At 37.8% G+C, this 22,898-nt stretch overlaps 3 protein-coding genes across 3 annotated transcripts; 1 reads left to right on the forward strand and 2 right to left on the reverse strand.

The window, feature by feature from the left end:
- Positions 1 to 872: 872 nt before the first annotated feature.
- LOC103319441 (disease resistance protein At4g27190-like) lies at positions 873 to 5,094 on the reverse strand. The gene is given in 4 exon segments (XM_089047582.1): positions 873 to 1,131; positions 1,242 to 3,081; positions 3,084 to 4,371; positions 4,481 to 5,094. Coding segments are annotated over 3 exon segments (3,183 nt in total). The 5' UTR covers positions 4,481 to 5,094; the 3' UTR covers positions 873 to 1,076.
- A 3,552-nt stretch (positions 5,095 to 8,646) lies between these two features.
- XK-2 (xylulose kinase-2) lies at positions 8,647 to 14,245 on the forward strand. The gene is made up of 11 exons (XM_089047585.1): positions 8,647 to 9,103; positions 9,629 to 10,283; positions 10,440 to 10,528; positions 11,421 to 11,485; positions 11,697 to 11,752; positions 12,371 to 12,491; positions 12,579 to 12,653; positions 12,779 to 12,832; positions 13,297 to 13,394; positions 13,484 to 13,658; positions 13,833 to 14,245. Exons 1-11 carry the CDS (start codon positions 9,045 to 9,047, stop codon positions 14,060 to 14,062), a joined length of 1,677 nt encoding a protein of 558 aa, XP_088903711.1. The 5' UTR covers positions 8,647 to 9,044; the 3' UTR covers positions 14,063 to 14,245.
- A 724-nt stretch (positions 14,246 to 14,969) lies between these two features.
- Positions 14,970 to 16,718, reverse strand: LOC103319401 (tubulin alpha-1 chain-like). Its single transcript, XM_008220934.3, has 2 exons — positions 15,906 to 16,718; positions 14,970 to 15,770 (listed from the first exon to the last, which is right to left on the reverse strand). Exons 1-2 carry the CDS (start codon positions 16,602 to 16,604, stop codon positions 15,114 to 15,116), a joined length of 1,356 nt encoding a protein of 451 aa, XP_008219156.1. The 5' UTR covers positions 16,605 to 16,718; the 3' UTR covers positions 14,970 to 15,113.
- Positions 16,719 to 22,898: the final 6,180 nt, after the last annotated feature.

A 22,898-nucleotide genomic window follows, 5' to 3' on the forward strand; every position in this document is an offset into this window, starting at 1 on the left:
GAATATATTCCTTGGGTGGTTGGGATATTTGAATCATTCAGGAGACTAAGAAGAGAAGAAATGCCCTTTGGGTAGAATAATTGAAGAAGAAAACACGTACTGTTTCACATACAAGTGTTCCAATGAATGGCACTCAACGCCACCAGTTCCACCACTATAGAAGTGTTCAAGTGTTTCAATTCTGGAAGACGCAGAAATGATATGTATCCCAATTGCGGAAAAATGATCTTGTCCTTCAATGTTCCCACGCTTGGTCCAATGACTGTCTCCAAACCAAAGCAACCAACTACCCATAGCTTTTCCAGTTGCAAAACACACTGAGATACGTCTGTTGTGAAGATGCTCTTCAATTTCCAACAGTACTGCACACTCAAAATTTGAAGTTAAGGAAGATTGCATATTGAGCAGGGCCATTCCATATGCTTTTTAGTTCATGAAGATAGGCCAATTTCATCTTTCTCCATTTTCTAAAAGCACCCTGTTCTTGTCTATTTAGAACCAATGTTGTTGTTGTATTCATCAAACTTGGCATCTGATTGCACTGTTTGACACGAAGAGAAATCAATCCATGTAATCTCTCCGTGGCATATTCCGCAAAGAAAGTTATTTAATCCCCCGCACTCACTGTCAATTATTTTCTCTGCTCTCTCGATCACCATACTGCTAAACCAACTCGGCAAGGTATTGATTGTTGTGTCGAGGACCAATAGTCTTGGACAATCTGAATCACTAAGGGCATGTTTAATAACTGAATTTGATTTAGCTCCAAGTCCATAGCATGGTTGAGAACCCAACCATATCACTTTTTTTGTGTGGCCATATTTCCTTCAATTTCCATTCTTTATGTGGCCCATGTTTTTGCAATAGATGGGTTGGCCTAAAAACATTTACATTCCTTCAATTACAATGATAAAGCCAAAGCCCTTCCAGATCAAACAGAGTGCAAAGATGTAATTGACCAAAAAAATCTTATACACAAGTCAAATATAAAAACTCTAAAGTATAGGAATGCCATGATATGTGTGGTCTGGAACATTGGCGGATCATCTTCAATTTTTTTTGCACTTGTTCGGTTGCTAGGCAGTCTCTATCGAACTTGCGGGTGCACCTAAAATAGTATGGTAAAACATTCTGCAAGAAGTTGAATTAAACAGGAGAGTTAGAAGAACTTAACAATTACAGATTACTTCACGCAAAATCCACGTTTCGATTGAGTAGAGATTAAAGAAGAAAACACGTACCTTCTCACCGGTAAGAACCCATTATCTACTAGGACTTGCTTGTGGCTATGGAAGTCAGAAGCAGAGATTGAAAATTGGCTATGGCACCCGTGCACGTACAAGTATTCCAATGAAGGGCACTCAACACCACCACTATAAAAGCTTTTCAATTCTGGAAGATTCCGCAAAAATATGCACCTCAGTTGCGGAAAAATGATCCTGTCCTCTAATGTTCCCTCGTTTGCTCCAATAATTGTCTCCAAACTAGAGCAATCATATACCTGTAGCTCTTCCAGTTCCAGTTGCATAAGACAGTGAGATGCGTCTGTTGTGAAAATGGTCTTCAATTTCCTACACCGAGATACTGTCAAAACCTTAAGATTATGGAAGATTGCATATTGAGCTGGGCCATTCCATATGCTTTTTAGTTCTCCAAGATTTGCCAATTTCATCTCTCTCCAATTTCTAAAAGCAGCCTGTACTTGTTTTAGCCCTTCAGACTCAAACACATATTCCATACGAGACATTCTTTGAATATTAAGTACTTCCAGATTTTGAAGTTTCTGCCACAAATTCGGTTGAAGAAGTGTGCCCTCCAAGGCTTTACACCCTGTCACCTCCAAGAACTTGAGATTGCCTAGAGATCCATGCGGTAAGTCACCAACACATAACTCTTTTAAGTCATTCAACCAATAAACATACAACTCTTCCAACTTCTCCAACACAGGTCTATTTGGAACCAATGTTGTCGTTGTATTCATCAAACTTGGCATGTGATTGCACTCTTCGACACGAAGAGAAATCAATCCATGTAATCTCTCCGTGGCATATTCCACAAGAAAGTTATTTAATCCCTTGCACTCGCTATAAAATATTTTCTCTGTTCTCTCGATCACCACACTGTTGAACCAACTCGGCAAGGTATCGATTGTTGTCTCGAGGACCAATAGTCTTGGACAATCTGAATGCGTAAAATTATCTATCGAGACTGATTCCCTCTTGATACATATGAAGAATTTTTCCCAATTTGGAAGGAACTCAACATCTTTAGGAATGCATTCTACATTACAAATTCGAACAAACAAAATGTTTAAGTACGACAAGCAAGTTAACTCATCGAAGCCAGCATTAATTCTTTCCCCTGCACCTTCAACTTTACCCCCCCAGTCTCCAAAACTACCTTCCATGAGCAGTTCCTCTAACCTAGACAACCTAGATATCACTTTCGATGGAATTATTATCTTTGAATTCCAACTCAAATCCAACAACCTCAGACTGGCCAAGTTTCCTATTTCTTCTGGAAATTTTTCAAAACGAGTGGATCTCAGATTAAGAATCTCAAGTTTCTTTAGTTTTCCGAGTACGGAAATGTCCTTTAAGGACCAACAGTGATCTAGATGCAATGTTTGGAGGTTTATTAGGAAATTGAACGATGAGGGTAGTATTGAAATAGAAGTGTAGGTAAGGTCTAAGACCCTTAATGCATTCAGACTCTGGAAAAAAGCTTCTGGGATCTCCTTTACTGTACTATTACTATTTAGAAGTAAAATTTGGAGTTTTGGGCATACCAACTCATCAGGAAGCTTGCTTATACAGTTATCCTTTAGCGAGATTGCAGAGCAGCCTTCATCTGTATCATTTGGCCAGACATTTAATTCCCAACCGGCTTTTACCAAAAACCGATGGCCATGTTCTTCTGATGATGCAATTAATATGGCCATATCTCGTATGACATCATGCATTCTCACAAATTTTTCCCTTATCCCGTCCAAAAGCAAGCTGGAAGCTTTAAGGTACTTGGTCACTGAACGTGCTTTGGCTCTGGCTCCTTCCAATGTCTTGCCATCTCGAAACAATCCCAACCCAAACCGTAACTAAACAAGTCTTGTATGGCGATATTACTGTCTTCTGCGAATAGGGAGCAAAGCAAGAAGCATGACTTTGCATCCTCGCCTTTCAAGTAGTCATAGCTTAACTTTATACATTTGAACACATCTCCGTCGTCTTCAAGGTTGGCAGGCTGGGACATCTCCAGTCGTCGAGCTGCTTCTTTCCACTCATCAAAGTCTTTATCTCCAAGTGAACCTGCAACTGCTATCAATGCAATTGGAAGACCAGCACATTCACGAGCTACCTTTCTCGCCACATTATAGAAAGTGACTGGTTCAAAAGACTTTCTTGCTTTCTTCGCAAACAAGTTCCAGGAATCTTCTTCAGATAGGACATTGAGATGTACTTTTACATTGCACTCCATGCCGTGACAAACATTCAATCTCCTTGTGGTTATCAGGACTTTGGAATTGTGTCCTTGCAGTTCAATGGGGCTGGGAATTCCAATGCTAGTCAAAGTAGTTTGTGATGCATTCCAAATGTCATCCAAGATTATAAGGGTCTTGTTTCCACTTAGTATCCTCTGCTTCAATCTGCCTGCTCTTCCCAATTCTGTTTCCACCTGAAATTTCAAGCCCAACATATCTGAAAGTTGGCCTTGAATCTTCATCAAGTCGGGATTTTGGCTAAAGACAGCCATAATCACATGATCAAAGAGTCCGTCTTTACGGGCTTGTGCACCAACCTGTTTCACCATGGTTGTTTTGCCTACACCTCCCATTCCATAGACCCCAATCACAGTGACCTTATCATCTTTCAGCGCTGTCATGACTTGATCCATGGCTCTGCTTGTTGATCCAAATGCTTGAAAACCATCAGTTGACATTGTGGACTCAATTTCAATGCGATGTGGAACTTGAACAGAAATTGTTTGAAAATCTCCCTTTTCTAGTAGCTTGTTTACTGCTTCTTTCTCCTCCATTGCTTTCTTTCCTAAATTGTAACGCCATCTCAAATCCGGGCACATCCCGCTGATGCAATTTTTACTCGCTGCAACTTCACCAGTTAATTGTGCAGCATCTGCTATGGCCTTATTCGCATCTTGTAGCCACATTTGAATCTCAGGCTTGACTTCTTCTCCATTTAGTTGAAACGCATCAACTAAATTTTGATTACCATTTTTTTTTACTTGAAGCTTTTCAATTTGAAGGTTGAGAGACTCTATGTTTCTCTTGTAATGAACCATGTAACCCAATCCACGCTTTGCCGGACTCCACAACCACTGACCAAGTTGCACTACGGGACCAATAATTTCTGCCATCTGTTTATTTATTTTTTATGCAAAACACAAATGAAAACAGAGAAGGGAAACAATGCAATATGGGATGATAGGAAATACAAACTGAAAAACTGTGATTTAGTCTACTGACCTTACGAGCAATGACGCTCCCTTAGCTTCAGTTGTTAGAATTTTGTGTGCCTTGGACTGTTTGACAGATCTCAGTAAACTTCGGTTTAGGCTTAGGCTTGGTCGTCAAGATTACAGAATCAAAAGTAGAGACTGCCAATTAGCAGAATATTCACCCTACCAAAAAGCAGACGTTGATTGAACGTTTCAAGGATTATACACGAGCCAAACAAAGGGAAATTTTTATATAAAAAACAGACACATAAATAAAAGCCATTGGGCATGTCTTTATTTCTCTTACCTCCTTTTCTTGGTTTGATTTATGGATTTTGTTTGCATTTGTGTGGTCTGGGCCCTTGTTGTGTGTTTTCTCTTATCTTTCTGTGAAGTAATGAACTGATGGATTCATTTTCGAACCAAAAATATATCTTTAATTTAGTACTATGAACTTTTACCTACAAGGTGTTTACCTCTACACTTCTAATTTTAACGATTACATACCTTACACTTTTCAATTTTTTGCAATATGGTTATGCCGTTATAACTTCATCGTCAAAATTTCCGTTAATTTTCTTGTCTAGTAAGCCTAGGTATTCACTTTTTTCAATGACAATTGAAGGGTATTTTGTAATAAAAAAAAAAAAAAAAATGGTTTGGTATTAATGCGTGTAATGTGCTCTTCATGGCCAAGAAGACAGCAATTATCCGAAAATACTCTTCAATTGATATCGAAATAAGCGAATATGTGAGACCCATGCCTGCCATGCAAGCAATTAATGGAAAATTATATGTTGAAGTTAACGACGGAACTATATTGCAAAAAAATTGAAAGCGTAGGGTATGTAATCGTTAAAATTGAGAGTGCATAGGCAAACGTGCCTTAATGATAAGAGTTTAGGGTACTAAATTGAAATTAACTCCCAAAAAAAAAAAAAAAAAATCTCTTCAAGCTAGAATTGTGTTTGGCATCACTGTACCTATTGGCTTTTCCTATAGCTGGAGCTGGTGACATTCTGGCTTTGTGATTCGTGATTTATTTTCTTTCAGTTTCCTGTAGCTGGAACAAATCCATATGTTTGAGAAGATTGCTTCTGAACACAATGGCTCAGACTTTCTTTTTTGCGGAAGATCCTGCAACTAAAAAGGAACTCTGGATCTGGAAGGTGCATGGTAATAGGCATTGATCATCAGTACCTTGCTAGAGTGGGCACATGAGCGACCAATTTTATCCGTTGCCTGAGCCAAATTTTGACATATAGGTTAGGACCTTTGAAACATCATTAAAGATGTTTGAGTTGATTTCGCTAGTGTAACACTCTTGGATAGGTTTGTTTTTTCGTTGTAATCACGCTTTGCTCGACTCCATAACCACTGACCAAGTTGCACTATAGGACTAACCAATCCCAAAGTTATTTCTGCCAACTTTTTATGTTTGGTTTTTCTTTTTCTTTTTTTAAGCAGAACACAATGAATTTTTTTTTAAAATAATGAAACGGGAAACAACCATATGGGATAATAGGAATTACAAACTAAAAAACTCTGATTGAGGTTACTAACCTTACGAGCAATGGAGCTCCCTTAGCTACAGAGTTGTTAGAACTTGTGTGCCTTGGACTGTTGGACAGATCTCAGTAAACCTTTGTTTAGGCTTAGGCTTGGTCGTCGAGATTACAAAATCAAAAATAGAGATACCAAGTTAGCAAATGTGGTTAAAGGTTGGAGTAATCATTGATGTTTTGAAGGATTCTCAACCTTCATTTAAGACCACAAAGCAGACATTGGCCTTTTGAAGACTTCACATCCAGGCAAAGCACCTAACGCATCATATCCTTCAACTTTTTTTATAAAAAAAAATTGTAGTAATTTCAGTTTTGTGAAATGAATATTCATAAGTAATGTTAGTGTTTGTAAAAGGACTAGTTGTGCAACACAAGATCTAACTGAAGGATAACTATAACAATTTTGCAACATGAGGGACAAAAAGTAAAGTCGGGTTTTAGTCGAGGGATCATTGCTACAATTTTGCCTTGTGTTTGTGTTTTCAATTCTAATATTAAAGTAATGTACAGCATGGTGTAACAGACTTGTAGCTGAAGTGATTTTGAGAGGACCCTCAAGCCTGCTTCTTTCTTTAATAAATGACTTTGACTAAATTTGGTTGGAAAAATTTTGATGGATGATGTTAGTTGGTGGGTTAAAATTGTTCGTAGACAAAAGAACTATCACCACGTTTGATAAATGGCTTTTGTCTCTCTCCTTGAGTTTGAAGGAAAATTCGAGTGACAAGGACAACATCATGACTGGTGTTGGTTACATTTGCTGGTACATTTGGAAAATGCGATGCAAGATGACTATCGAATCTCACCCACTATCACCAATGGCGGTAATCTGTGAATCTCATGTTCTGGTTTTGCAACATTGTGGGGTTTGCTCAAGCCTCGAAGAATGCAACTGCAGTGACCCCTTCGTAGGCTTGAGCAAACCCCACAATGTTGGTCCCCTCCTGACTAATGGTGTCAAGATAATGGCCTCTTGGAACCAGCTTCATAAGGCAGGTATGGACTACTCTGAGTAGTGCCCTTGTGCTGGCCTTAGCAAAATTGACATCCTGTCCAAAATAGCCAGAGTCTCAGCATTGAAGCTGAGTACAGTCTGGCTTCATTTTGGACAGGATGTCATTTTGCAAGGCCAGCAGCAAAAGGGCTCACACTAGAATCACGTAGTCAATACCTGCCTTATGAAGCTCTGATTCCAAAGAGGCATCCATAAATCTTGACACCATTAGCATCAGGTTCAACTCCTCAAGAGGTAGGTGGCAGCTCTATCCAATCCTTCGTAGCATCAGGAACTCTTGCTCTACCTTTCAGGATTGTAACTGGTCATGGGTCCCTAGGACTGCAAACTTGGCAGCCTATCACTTAGCCAAGTTAGCTATGTCGAGGATGAGTCTTTCTGTTTGGGTCAACAGACCCCCATCCTCTTTGATTGGAATATTGGACAAAGATGGTCTTCCTTGCCCCCCAATTCACAGTGCTTGAGGAATGCTAGATCAGATTTTGATATTCTCTGCCCATCTATGGCACCGTCTGTTTCTTTCTTTATCTGGCATTTCTGCTTTATCTTGTATCTTGATTGGTCTTTGGCTGTGTTGTATGCGTGCTTGTAGTCCCCTACTAATTGGACTCCTGCTTCTGTATTTGCTTGCACTATTTGCGCCTTGGTATTGTTTTCCAGGTTCCACCAACAAAAAAACAAAAAAAAAGTACTTACGTAATCATATTTTTGTCGGGAAACTACTAATTCTTCTAATTCTTGGAAAGGTATTTTGGATGCTCGTTCTTTACTCCTCTTTGGAATTCGTTGGATTGTTGGCAATGGTAAAGATATTGAATTTTGGACTTAAAGTTGGGTGTTTTGGTATCTTTTTGGTAGCAGAAATAGGAAATCAGTTTTGGCAGACTTATGTTAAACTGAGCAAGAAAAGTATTTTGACCAACTACTTGTTCATTGGATACTTAACTTTGATGCCTCAGTCAAGGAAGATGGTTTGGCTGCTTTTGGATTCATTATTCGTTGCCTTAGTCAAGGTCGATGTTTTGTTCCTATCGTTGAAGCTATACTGCACTACTTGAAGGGCCGTTGTGAAGAGGTTTCTTTTAACACATCTTTCGTGAACGCAATTTTGCTGCTGATCTTTTGGCCGCGAATGGAGGCATGAGTTGGAGGAGGGTGAATTGTGTAACGCGGGGAGTTTTTCTAGCTACGCCTTTTAGACTGTGTTTTGCTTTTAGTCTGTAGTTGTGTTTTCCTTGGTAACCAAAACAAAAACAACAACAACAACAACAACAAAAAATCACCCCTTGGCTTGGTTTTTGCTCATTGATTGATAATTTATGTATTGGAACAAGAAGGGTCCAATATTATAAGCACAACATATCAAGCTAGCATCCCTCCACAAATACCACTACCCAATGTCGAGCTTATTTGAGAATGATTCTGGATATGCTAAGGCATGTGCTTCTATGTAAAAGGACGATGAATGAATAATTTATGAATGGGATGAATATCAAGAATGATGATATAATTATTAGTAAAAATGAGGATTACAAAATTTTTTGAGAAATAAATTTAGGTAGTAAAGCGATAGATGAATAATAATTTAACTACATTTTGGCAAACTTTCCTCTAATTTTTGTTCCACAAATAGAGGATGGTAGTGATAAATAGTATGTGGTTAGTTACCCACTTCTTCAACCATAATCGTTCAATATCCTCTTTCTAATATCCCGTTTCAGTGATCATCCAAACTCATTGTTTTGATTACCTGGATTTCTGTCAGCAAATCAAATCCATTTGTCGCGCACATTAATTTCTTCCCAAATACATGAAAATCCATTTTCATCCTTATCCAAAATCCACTCTTTGAATTCAATACAATCTTATACTAACCAATTTCCGTTTCAATCGTCAGCAGCACCTTTGGTATATAAGCAAGGCAGGCTTCCAATTTTCGTCAATTTCACTGTGGACTGGTCGCGCTGTTGAAACCAGAGTAGGATCAATCAGAGTTGGTTTGGCTTGCTCCAATGGCAGATTTCTCACTCCCTAAGGATTCTTATTTTCTTGGATTTGACAGCTCTACTCAGTAAGTTACCAATCCCTCGCTCTTTCTCTCTGGTTTGATTTCGTTCTTTGATGCTGCTCACAAGATCAGAATTGCCCACATCACAAATTCACAACTTGGTATGATTATGGTTGTGGGTTCTCATTGTTCTATTGCATTACATGGGAATCTCTGTTTCTTCACATCTTTTTAGTTCAGTTTCCTCAAGTTTATCATTATCCATGAGAGTTAAATTGCATATGAGTATCGATTGTCTGTAATCTGAATTCGGTAAAACTTGATTTTTCTTTATTAATGTATTTCTGGTTCTTCTTCAAGGTCACACTTTGGCTTGTTTATGGTTGTGGGTTCTAATTGTATTATTGAATTCCATAAACAGTGAAGTTAATTAGGATTCTTTCTTTCTTCATATCTTTTTAGTTCAGTTTTCTCAAGTTTATCATTCTTCATGAGAAGTTAAATTGCATATGGGAATCAATTTTCTGTAATCTGAATTGGGTAAAACTGGATTTTTATTTATTAATTTATTTTGGATTCTACTTCAAGGTCTCTGAAGGCAACTGTTCTAGACTCCAATCTCAACATTTTAACTACAGAGCTTGTCCAATTTGACACTGATTTGCCCCATTACAAAACCAAAGATGGAGTTTACCGAGACCCCTCAGTTAATGGTAGAATAGTTTCACCCACCTTGATGTGGGTGGAAGCTCTAGATCTCGTACTTAATAAACTTGCCAACTCAAATTTGGATATTGGGAAAATTGCTGCTGTTTCTGGCAGTGGACAGCAACACGGTAGTGTCTATTGGAAGAAGGGCAGTTCTTCAATATTATCAACATTGGACCCTAAGAAGGCATTAGTGGATCAGTTTAATGATGCCTTTTCTGTAAATGAATCTCCGGTATGGATGGACAGCAGCACCACAGCACAATGTAGAGAGTTAGAGAAGGCTGTTGGTGGAGCATTAGAGTTATCCCAACTTACAGGTTCACGTGGTTATGAAAGATTCACAGGCCCACAGATTAAGAAGATATTCGAGACACATCCCGAAGCTTACGACAACACTGAGAGGATCTCCCTTGTTAGTTCTTTTATGGCGTCTCTTCTCATAGGGGAATATGCTTGTATTGATGAATCTGACGGTGCAGGGATGAACTTGATGGATTTAAAGAAAAGGGCCTGGTCTAATATACTTTTAGAGGTTTGTTATATTTTACGTGTAATTCTTCCTGGTTAGTTATGTATCTGATTCATGTTAAATTTCTTCGCCACTTTACGAAGTGTATCCTCAGTGTCTCATAATCAGTTTACTGTTTCCAATTTGATTCATTTTCTTGGTGCTTCATGTTTATTGAAGGCCACTGCCCCTGGTCTGGAGGGAAAACTTGGAAAGATATCCCCTGCCCATGCTGTTGCTGGCCACATTGCTTCCTATTTTGTGGACAGGTCAGTGGCAGTTAATTTCAATTATATTGTATTGTTTGTTTGGGTGGGTGGGGGTAAATGGGGTTTGTGTCTTTTAGCATTCTCTTGACATTGCTCATCTATATGATGTATTAGAATATTTATCTTTCATTGATTTTGGTGCATTAAGTTTACATCAGAAGATGTAGATATGAATCTTTTGGGGGTAATATACATTTAACTGTAATGTGTTGATATTGAAATAAATTCAGTCCACCACAATACGAAAAATGTCAATGTAAGTCTGAAATAGATTAACGTCTAAATTAATAAATAAGTAAAGTGAACCAAATGGGCTAAAGGGATAGGATTATTGAGAAATACCTTGGACCTTTGAAACAGGGGCATAAATAATTGTTGTTTTGCACAGTGGTTTTCATTTATTTTTTATAAGAACTCTTGTACTGTTATGATATGCTACATTCTAATATTTTTTTCGAAATATTGGTAGTATCTTTTTTTCTCTATTGTGTTTTCTATTTGCCAAAACATTTGCATGGTACGAAGAAACCTGCATAATATGACTTCTCCCTCTTCGAAACTAACTAAATCTGTAATATGCAAGGTCTACTTATCAAAAAGGAAGAAAACAAATCGAAATTATTTTGTATTGAATAGAAATATGATACTGTGGTCTCAATTTTCATCTGCACCCACTGTTGAACTTACTGTTTCAAAAATATTAGTTTCACTAAAACACCCAAAATGGGAGTTGAAATTATGTTTCAAAAATTTATAAACACACCCAAAAAGTTGACTTTGAGGTTGATTTTGGGTGTGTTTCTATGTTTAAATAGTGCTTGGGTTTTTTTATAAATACATGTCTAGGATTGGGTTTATTTATAAATTTGTAAAATTTTTAATCTCTTTTCAGATTTCGCTTCAACAAGAATTGTTTGGTTATTCAGTGGTCAGGAGACAACCCCAACAGTGTGGCAGGTTCCTGATTTTCTTATTTCATAAGTGAATCCTTTTAAATCACTTATTTATGTCGCTAATATTTCTAAGTTGCTGATGCACTGGTGAAATCTCTTTTATTCCTTTCTAGCTCTGCTGTTGGCTGTTGTATTTTATCCTTTCATAATAATATGTTTTTGTTTGTCCTCTGTTTTTAAATAACTTCTGAGCTGGAAGCATTTTGGACCTGCAGGTTTAACCCTAAGTACCCCAGGGGATCTAGCAATCAGTCTTGGCACAAGTGACACTGTAAGTTGAAACAGAAATTCGTAGTCATCTTTTTTAACATTATTGTTTTCTGTTCTCTTTTTCCAATTAAGAGAATGGTGAGAGGAGCGAAATGAGAGAGATAGGAATATGAAACATATGAAAATAGATAAAATTTTAAAAATAAAAATGTAGAAGGAAAATGAAGAGGGGGTGGAGAGAGGATGTGTTACTTTACATCATCTTAGCTAAAGATAGAGACAAACATATGGGAGAAAGAAGGGAGAGAATGAAGAGAGGTTGGAGAAAGGATGGAGAAATGAAGGAGAATATATGAAACAAGAACTTAAAAAGAACAACTATTTGAAATTTCTATTAGTTTTTAGTTTTCATTTTTTGTAGCATTTCATTACATTTTCTCCCTCCTTCCTCCCTTCTTCTCCTCCCTGTTTTTACCAAATAATCCATTAACCAATTGCATTATCTTGTAGAGTGTAGGGCAATGATACCTTTCTTTAGAGATATTCAGTTTAATCTTCATATTGCATGTTGCAGGAGTCAAGACTAGAATCCCAATTGTTTTTCCTATATAAAATACTATACAAGCTACTATTTCTCTGGATTCTCACTTGCTCTCATCCACTTTTACCTGTTTCTCAGGTCATTGGGATTACTGATGATCCTCAACCTAGATTGGAAGGACATGTTTTCCCTAATCCTGTTGACACAAAAGGGTACATGGTAATGTTGTGCTACAAGAATGGGTCTCTAACTCGTGAAGGTACAACCATGTATTGATGCATATTCCTACAGTTCTAATTAAGATATATCTTCTAGTTTCCTAGTATGACCTCAATCTTCATTTTAGATGTTCGCAATCGCTATACGGAAAGCAGTTGGGAAAAATTCGCTCAACAGCTTTCGTCTACATTACCTCTAAATGGTCAGTATGTGTCGTGTCTGAACTACTTTCTTTCTTTCCAGCCAAACGGAAATAAATAATTAACTACTTTCTTATAGGAATTATTGTCATCTGTTCTCTATTTCATATTGTGGTTTCTGCTATAGGTGGAAAGTTGGGTTTCTACTACAAGGAGCATGAAATTCTTCCCCCACTGCCAGGTTGGATTATTTTCTTAATTATTTGCTCCATTTATACTTGTATTCTCTTTCTCACTTAGTGACTGAGGTTAGTCCATATTTGGTATCTCCAGTTGAATTGCCCTTTTTTCTGGTTGGTTTTCGATCAACAATACTTGTTATGGCATGTGGCAGTTTCCAGCCAAATTGTAATTGGACAAACTAAGGTTTTAACCTAAATAGTTGTTTCTGATCTATTTATTTGCTTTGGGCAGGTAAATAGTCAAATGGATTGTGTGCTGCCCTGGAGCTTTAACAATACATTGTTGCTTCTTTAAGTCTTTGCATGTTAGCCTTCCTTTTCTTGTTTTGTTTTTTGTTTAAGAATATGTTATTTTTGGGATTCTATAATGCTTGGATATCCATCTGCCTTTATTTCTATTTAATTTTATAAATTCAATCATAAAATTAAGCAGCAAATGATAAGCTCTAGTTTATGCTTCTAGTTGGTTTTCACCGCTATGTTCTTGAAAATTTTAACGGTGAAACTTTGGAGGGCGTGAATGAACGTGAAGTGGAGAAGGAATTTGATGGTGCTTCTGAGGTTTGTATTTTAAAATCAAAATTGCTCACATAGTTAGAGGATATCCTACATGAGCTCTTCCTAAGAAAGACTAATTTACAAATTTGCAGGTCCGGGCAGTAATAGAGGGCCCGTTTGTGTCAATGCGAGGTCATGCAGAAAGATTTGGAATGCCTTCTCCTCCAAAACGATTAATAGCCACAGGGGGTGCGTCAGTAAATCACTCCATCCTGGGCATAGCAGCTTGTGTTTTTGGATGTGAGGTCTACACAGTTGAAAGACCGGGTAAGCATTGCATCAAATATCTATGCATCTGAATCTAGGCTACTCAAAAAAGTTTATCTCCCAAGTCAAAATGGGCAGTGGTCTTGATACTTTCCTTGTTTTACAAGATTGAACTTTGCTTGTTGGAGAGATCACTGCAACTTATTCTTTCTTTCCTTTTTGTGCCCTTTATAGATTCAGCTTCTCTAGGAGCTGCATTGAGGGCTGCTCATGGTTGGCTATGCCACAACGAAGGAAGTTTTGTGCCCTTCAAATGCTTGTATGAGAAGAAGCTAGGGAATACATCTCTCAAGAGCAAACTTGTAGCAACTCCGGATACAAATCTAGTTCCGAAGTACGGGTTGATGGTGAAGAAGAGACTTGAAATAGAGAACCGCCTAGTTGAAAAATTAGGACGTCTCTAAGATTTCATTTAGTATAATATGGTTTAATGCTGGGATGGGATACTTCAGATTGCCTTGTATAAAAAAAGACCTAAGATTCTAATCCTTTCATCATTTTGGTGTTGGTAAATGAAACTCGATGGCTGTCACAACCCTTTTTTCCCCCAATGAAAATAATATTCAGTCCTTGTTTAGCTTTTCAAATATGATTCTTATCTTGGATTGAAGTACAAAAGTTCCAATAACTTGTTTACTTGCATGGAATGATATTAGAATTATTCTCATTCCTTCCTCCATGTGTATTAATATATACACCATGGAACAATTCCAATTCATGATTTACCATGTGTCACACGAATAAAAAAAAATTATGTGGGTTGCAGAAGCTGGCAGCAAATAAAACCAAAATTGATTAGAAGCAGAAGCGAATATAACTAGTGATTAGAAGAAAGTAGCAGCAAGATTGATTAGAAGGAAGTAGTTGATCTCATCATATCCATTCATTCTTCTTTCCCATGTTCTTTTAACTTTCACCATTCATAAAGATATATTGGATTGCAGAAGCAGCAGCAAATAAAACCAAAATTGTGACGCCTTTAAAATTTCATTTTGGGATTAGGTGTCTATGGAATGCTTCAGATTGCACCATGGAAAGGAGAAAGACTTCCATGAAACGAGTGCTAAACGGGAATAGCACCGGTAAAGCAAAACATGGGAAGAACTCAATGAAAACTTAATGCTTCAGATCTAGTCTTTTCAGAATCTAGTCCTCTTGCCCTTGTGTGAATAATATAAATGCCAAGTTTGGGACTGATGCTTAGTTTTCCATACATAGTTTCTTATTCTGAGTTAAATTAAGAATACCTTAACCCATTAAGCATTATTAATATATGATAGATTGCAGAAGCAGCAGCAAATAAAACCAAACTAACATAGAAAATAAAACCATATACTTAAACATAGAGAAGTCTGTGCTATGAAGATGCATAGCTCACATACACCAGCCACAAACAGCATTCAATACAAAAACATAGAAATACCAAAACACATAAAGGCACGAAGCTCAAGACTCTCAGTAGTCATCTCCTTCATCGCCATCATCTCCCTCAGCAGACTCAGCGCCAACCTCCTCATAATCCTTCTCCAGAGCAGCAAGATCCTCACGAGCCTCCGAGAACTCTCCTTCCTCCATGCCCTCACCCACATACCAATGCACAAAAGCACGCTTGGCATACATCAAGTCAAACTTGTGATCAATGCGAGAAAACACCTCGGCAACACTGGTGGAGTTGGAGATCATGCAAACAGCCCTCTGCACCTTGGCAAGATCACCGCCCGGAACAACAGTGGGTGGCTGGTAATTGATACCACACTTGAACCCAGTAGGGCACCAGTCCACAAACTGGATTGTCCTCTTGGTCTTGATGGTGGCCACCGCCGCATTCACATCCTTGGGCACCACATCACCTCGGTACATCAAACAGCATGCCATGTACTTGCCATGGCGGGGATCACACTTGGCCATCATAGAAGCCGGCTCAAATGCACTGTTGGTGATCTCAGCCACCGAGAGCTGCTCATGATACGCCTTCTCAGCAGAGATCACCGGAGCATAAGATGAAAGCATGAAATGGATCCTGGGGTAAGGAACCAGGTTGGTCTGGAACTCAGTCACATCCACATTCAGAGCTCCATCGAACCTCAAAGAGGCCGTCAGAGAAGAAATCACCTGCAAAGCAACAAAAACCAACAACCCATCAGTCGTCAAATCCAAACAAATCAGAATCAGTAGCGATGCACATAAGGTATTTGGTAAAATACAATCCATCAGAAGCTAATGCACCAAAGACGCTTGATAAATTACCTGAGAGACAAGGCGATTGAGATTGGTGTATGTGGGACGCTCGATATCAAGAGACCTCCGGCAGATGTCGTAGATGGCCTCATTGTCGAGCAACACAGACACATCGGTGTGCTCAAGCAGAGAATGGGTAGAGAGAACACTGTTGTAAGGCTCCACAACAGAAGTAGAAACCTGAGGAGAAGGGTACACAGTGAAACCCAACTTGGATTTCTTTCCATAATCGACAGAAAGCCGCTCCAGAAGCAACGACCCGAGACCCGACCCGGTACCGCCACCAACGGCATTGAAGACCAAGAACCCCTGAAGCCCGGTACAGTTATCAGCAAGCTTCCTGATGCGGTCCAGGCAGAGATCGACGATCTCCTTGCCGATGGTATAGTGGCCGCGGGCGAAGTTGTTGGCTGCGTCCTCCTTGCCGGAGATGAGCTGCTCGGGGTGGAAGAGCTGGCGGTAGGTGCCGGTGCGGACCTCATCGATGACGGTGGGCTCCAGATCGACGAAGATGGCGCGAGGGACGTGCTTGCCGGCGCCGGTCTCGGAGAAGAAGGTGTTGAAGGCGTCGTCGCCGCGGCCGACGGTCTTGTCACTGGGCATCTGGCCATCAGGGCCAATGCCGTGCTCGAGGCAGTAGAGCTCCCAGCAGGCGTTGCCCACTTGGATACCGGCTTGACCAATGTGGATTGAAATGCACTCTCTCATTTTCGCTGAGGGTTGAGGTTAGGGTTTTGGAAATGCAAGGATGTTGAGAAGGAGGAAGAAGGAGCAGGAGAGGCGGCGTTTACCAAGACGCCTTCGTTTTGGGTTGGGTTGTACGAGATTTAGGGCTGAGGCTTGTGGTTTTTAAAGGGGGAAAAATCTAATTGGGGTTAGTTGACCTGAGGCTGAGGTGGCTGAGGTTAAAATTAGGGTTTGCCAGCTCTGAGGAGAGAGAGGAGGTGGATGATTGGACACCCTGGCTGGCCCTTAACTACTAGACCGTTTAAATTTCAAATTTAGATATTTTCTCCCAAAAAAATTCAAATTTAGATCTGGCCAAAAAGAAAACAGAAATAATAATAATAATAATAATAATATGTTTTAAAATATGGAAATGAGTAGTAATTAGTGGTGGCCAAGTGGGGTAGTGTCAGCTTGGATTGTTTTGTGCTACCAGCATGATGCGCTCTACCCCAGCAAATAATATCTTTATTTGGCTGGTTTGGAATGGAGCGCAAATTACTCTAACTTTTCCACTCATGTTCATGTATACTTTGATGAAAATATTATAGTAAAAAAATTTGGCTAAATTGTAGCAATGGAATCTGAATTAGTTCGTAAGTTATATTTTTCGTCCTTAATTTTAAAAATAGTTATCGTCGTCCTTAAATTAGATTAAATATTATAGTAAAAAAATTTAGTAGCAATAGAACTTGAATTACTTCGTAAGTTATATTTTTCGTCCTTAATTTTCAAAAATAGTTATTGTCGTCCTTAAATTAGATTTTGTTTTACAATATTGGTCTTTTCCATTAAATCTGTCTATTTTTTCGTTACTCATGACTTAATTCTGATTTGGTGGGTTAACTTGAACTCTTTTAGTCTAAGTAATGTCATCCCTAACCTTAATCTAGGTAATGTTCTTTCAATAAATGCATATGCTATTAGATAGTGGATTTAAACCACACATTTAAATGAAAATCAATTGATTTAGTATTCCATTTTTCATAATATGGCAATATTATTGCAAACAAATAGTCTGGAAGAATATTTTCGATCTTGATTCAGTAAGTTTATTTTCATGAGAATGAATTTATCAACAGGAGTACCATAATTCTTTTAATAGCAGTGATTTTAACTTGGTAAAAAATGATCAAATATTTTATTTTGTTTGTTTCCTCTTTTCATAGTAAAAAATAAAAATAGTAGACTGTAAAAAGGAAGAATTTATATATGCTGTTTTACGCTTTTGTTTTCTATAGTTTGAGCAATTGTTCACTTTAGTTCGGTCAATTTTAGTCATGTAGTGTGCATACTTTTACAATTTTAGTCACATTCACTAATCCAATTAAAATTGAATAAAAACGTAATGTGACAACAGTTGCATGGGCATTTTCAACATTTCAAGTGCGATGTGTGAGAGCGTACTCAACATGACATTTCAAATTCACCAAGAATTTATCCAGGAAAATCCCTTACTTTCCAATTAGGGTTTCAAGATCAACTCACTTGTTAAGACATGCCTTCTTATAAAATCAACACACATGAAAGGCAACGATCTACACACGTGAAATGCACATGTTGCCCCATCTTTCTTCAAATTACTATCTTCAATTTTAACGAAGTTAACGAGTGGTACTAAATTTGTAAAAATAAGAAAATTATGAGACTAAAGTTGAAGATTGTTCAAACTACAGAGACGTCGTGGGGATTCAAACCTGAGACCTCTGATCTACAAATCAAGGTCCTGGCTTAGACCCCATTGACCCACACTTGCACCCTTAAACTGGGACACATATTGCTAAAGTTCTTTGTTTGGAAAGTTTAAAAGATAATTTTTAATCTTAACATTCAACCTAAATATAGGTTTTTTTTTTTGGTCTAAAACCCTTGAGCTTTTTTGTAGATTTAAAACTGAAAGCAACCCCTGTAGAGCAAGAAGTCCTTCCCAAAAACTATAATTGAAGCTAATATTAATTTTTAAGTGATTTGTAGGGTAAAACGTTAATTAAGTAGGTGAGCAGTTGGGCCACCAACAGACAGGTGCTCCTCCGTTTCTATCATTGTGCTTAAAAATATCCAAACCTAACCTGAAAAACATCGAATCTTGAGGCCCAATGGCAATGCTATCACCTTCATGCTGGGCTGAACAAAAATCATAACAGACCAGTTTTTTTTTTTTTTTCACAATGGAAGGAAATCGAACAGTTGATTTAACATATCTTAACCTTTTTCCTACATGTCAATGGGATCTAGCTCAGTGAATAAAGACCTTGAATTACATACATATGGTCTTAGATTTGAACACTCATGACACCTTAATAGTGTGTGTTTGGAAAACCCCCCTTCCACCTCCTTTGGCTCATCGGCTCAATTCCAGAACATGAAAATAGTTTTTTTTTTTTTAAAAACATCATCCAGACACCAAGACATGCAAGAAGCAAACAAACAACACATGCTCCATTAATTTCATCAACCACTTCCGGCAAAAGACCCTGCTGCCGGCTGATTGGAGCCTGCTAATTTCACTTAAGATCAAATTGGGTTGAAAGAAAGCAGAAAGCAGTAACTTGCTTATTTAGTTAGCAAAAAGATATAATTGACATAATAACCACAATTCACAAAGGCATATTTTATCCATCTTTACAGGATCTCAACTTCCTAAGCAGGCCAAGGTCAGGCATCTTGTCTTGTTTGCCGCCTTCTCTAGAGAATATGTATGTCCTATGCATGTAAATGGTACCTAACCCTATAAATAATCAAACAAACAAACAAATGGCCGTACTAAGTACATTTATACTCTATTCTTTTTCTAAATTATCCCAATAGTCTACAGGCCAGGCTTCAAGACAATAGTGCCATAGTGAGATGATGGATGTATCAAACAGATGATGGCTACGTGAAATAATGTAGGAACGGCTAAGAAGGAAAAACAAAATATAAATTTCTTGACTGTGAACTTCCATATCAAGTCACAAAGTGATAGTTCTTACCACTGTGACAGATTTTGGTAGGTAAACTAGAGTACATGCATAACCTTTATGAGTAGAAGTTGCAAATGCTTCATCATATGCTCTTAAGGATGAAGCTTAGACAGAAACTAAACATGTTAGTAATGTTTGGGAGGTGAATTGCATAAAGGTTCACAGAAATTGACTCACTACTTAATCTTTATACTGAATTATCTGAGAAGACAATTTCAGTTGGTAAACCGGAAAAGGATTATGATAATTCCTGCATTCTAAAAGAAAGTAAATTAAAGATACAATGGAATGTATCCGCAATCGAGAATATGCAGATGACCTTCAGCAAACTGCTGTCAAACAAGGAGAGAATTTAAGTATGACTCTGGTAAAAGTTCAGTCATGCCATGAGTGGAATTGGTTCGAGAGTTGGGGACAAATGTTGAAGCTGCTTTGTCTAATGAATAGACATGAGGGAGACAGCAAAGTTTAGCACAATCCAAAGGCAAAAGACAATTTTCTTTAACTAACAAACAACAGTATACACAGTTGACAATCTGAAATTGCTAAGCAAGATTCAAAACAGAGAAGACACTGCAACTAAAACAGAGAATGATAAACAAAATTCTGATTGTTATTTCGACATGATTTACTTACCCCTTCTATCCATTAGAAAGAAAGGCTCAACTTATAACCACACCCTCTAGGATGGGCAACATTGAGCCAATAGAGTGGGGAAAAAGAGTTAAAATGTTGAGGATTTTCACTTCAGCATTTCTGATTTCAGAAATTTTTTCTGCACCAGACCTCAAAGATGATATTATACTCCTGATATGGGAATAAAAGGAAAACACTATTACAAGCTGAATGAGATACAGTGACAAGAAATTGTCCAGGGTAGATCAACAGCAAGCTGCAATATATGCTGGACCTGCTCGATCGATTAACCTCTTTTCCAACGTATGTTGAACACAAAATGCCAGAAACTAATTATTAGCTTAGGAAGACTACACAATGGTAAAAGAATCAGGCCCAAATGCCCAGAACACATTGAATGAAGTGGTTCTACTTTTTCCACTTCCATCCATCTGTTAATAGACCAGTGAAAAGGAAAGATAACCAACTCAAATGGTCAAAGAAAACATATGCAGTAATTTCTAAGGCTTCTAGAGGCAAACTGGAACAGTTTCATTCTCAAGAGGCAGTTTTCCATCATGAAAGCCCATATTCACTTCAACAAGCAACAGACATTCAATAATTTTTCATACGATGTTGAGCAAATAAAATGTAAAATAAAGAGAGACTAATATGGAAAAAAGAAACTAACACAACAGGGCAAGTTACATATAGAAGAAGCTAAGAACTATACCTCTTTTTTCTTTTTTTATAAAATCAACTCAGTGTATGGAAAATTTGGGGAAATATAACATACAACTTCATCATCACATCATTATGACCAACAACCATGAAAGTCATAGTCATCAACATGCTTCCCCTACTGTCTTCTTCGTGACATTTGAGTGTGTGGTGACAAATACCCATGATCGATGACGAACCGTATGCTCCTCCTCCGCCTCTAGAATTTCAAGAACCTTTCACTTCCCATAGAAAAAAAAATCCCCATAAAGAAAAAAAAAAAAAAAAAAAAAAACCCACAAACATAAATAAGAGGGTATGAAATTTTTTGCCTTTAGCTTTTTTTCAGAGAAAAGAAATATTATATAAATGAAATTTGCCTGGCTCCATCCTGTTTGCCCTTTTCCAACCAATAAAGGTTGGATTTTTCTCCTTTTTATAGAGAGAAAGAGCTACATTGTAGTGCTTTCAGTCTGTGAATGCACGAAAACGTCCCTCGAAACACAAAAGCATGATGAGAAGGTACCCCAAGGGCAACTGGGTCACTGCACAGAGTGGGAGACAAAGGGAAGGTCCTGTCTTCCACCGCCATTGCAGAACAGGAAAATGGGTAAAAGCCAAGCACAGACACCTCTCTCTCTCCCTCTCAGTCTTTTATAAAAGCTATTCTGGGTTATTGGTCTTGCTTTTGTTATGGGGTTTTGAGAGGGGGAGAGAGAGAGGTGGAGAGGGAAAGAGGAGTGGGTTATTGTTGGTCTATAATGGCAAATTTTATTGGTTGGGGGGAGGTAGTTTTTATGTTTTGGCAGGCATTACGCTTTTTGGATTTGGGGAGGCCGGTGAAGTGCCATTTTCAACTTTCTGTTCGTTTCTTTTCTCCTTGCAAACAAACACCCACCCTTTTGTCTTCTTTTCTTCTATCTTTTCCTTTTTTAATTTTTTAATGTGATAAGATAATTTTTGACACGAAATGATAAATTTAACCGACAGAAAGATTGGTAATTAATTAACACACTCAATGAGAATGTTGCTTTCCTTCTTTTTTTTTCTTGGAAGAAGATACTTATCCTTTCAATAAATTACGATTTAACACATGGACAAAAATAATTCATAAAAAATATAAAAAGAAAAATATTTGCATACATTATACTTTCATAAGCAAGAATGTAGGAATTTATACTTTTAAGGGAAGGAGGGGAGTATTTTCCCTCTCATTGCCCAAGTGCAAAGTGCATATCATTTTTTTTGAGTGTCAATAACGACTCTAAATTAATCCCGAATCTAGAGAAAGCACACTTATTGATACACATAATAAATAGTGTACAATAATACGACAAAAATCCGACTCAAAGAGAGATTGGCAGTTAATAACATAAATTTGAATATAATAGGCAACTTATACGGATTAAAAATAGTGTATGATATTATGAAAAAAATTTAGCCATGAGTAGGCCAGTAGGTAACGTGAATCCAAAGATGATAAACATGCTAATATGATAGTGATTAGTGTACGATGATACAACAAAAACTCAATCAAAATAAAGATTGATTATTAATTAACACAAATTCAAATGGGTGATGCTAGAGGCACCAACTTTGGGCACCAACTCTCTAATAGAGGTGGAGCCCGCCAATACACCAGGTCCCACGCTCTATTAGAGAGTTTGTGCTCAAAGTTGGTGCCTCTAGCATTTTCCAATTCAAATATGATAAACTTGTTTTTATACAAATAATAAATAGTGTGTGATAATACGACAAAAACTCAGTAGTTTAATGATAGATTAACTATTAATCAACGCAAGTCTAAAGATGATATACTTCTTGCTTTGTATGATAATACGACAAAAATTCAATCCAAATAAAGGTCGACTATTATTGAACGCGAGTCCAAATATGATAAATTTCTTGATATGAATTGTTGATGCTCAAAAATGGACAATCAAGATTGAACCCAACTTAGAGATGTAAGGTGTGATGG

The sequence above is a fragment of the Prunus mume genome, linkage group LG2 (genome assembly GCF_029339155.1).
Source record: "Prunus mume cultivar Tortuosa linkage group LG2, ASM2933915v1, whole genome shotgun sequence".
Taxonomy (NCBI): Eukaryota; Viridiplantae; Streptophyta; class Magnoliopsida; order Rosales; family Rosaceae; genus Prunus; species Prunus mume.

What these genes read in the sequence shown, in the direction of transcription:
- XK-2 (XM_089047585.1), top strand. Translation starts at nt 9,045, where the DNA reads ATGGCAGATTTCTCACTCCCTAAGGATTCTTATTTTCTTGGATTTGAC. An exon ending in CAACCCCAACAGTGTGGCAG is followed by an intron (nt 11,486 to 11,696) that starts GTTCCTGATTTT and finishes TTGGACCTGCAG; the next exon opens with GTTTAACCCTAAGTACCCCA. An exon ending in GTCTACATTACCTCTAAATG is followed by an intron (nt 12,654 to 12,778) that starts GTCAGTATGTGT and finishes TTTCTGCTATAG; the next exon opens with GTGGAAAGTTGGGTTTCTAC.
- LOC103319401 (XM_008220934.3), bottom strand. Translation starts at nt 16,604, where the DNA reads ATGAGAGAGTGCATTTCAATCCACATTGGTCAAGCCGGTATCCAAGTG. An exon ending in TCAATCGCCTTGTCTCTCAG is followed by an intron (nt 15,771 to 15,905) that starts GTAATTTATCAA and finishes GTTGCTTTGCAG; the next exon opens with GTGATTTCTTCTCTGACGGC.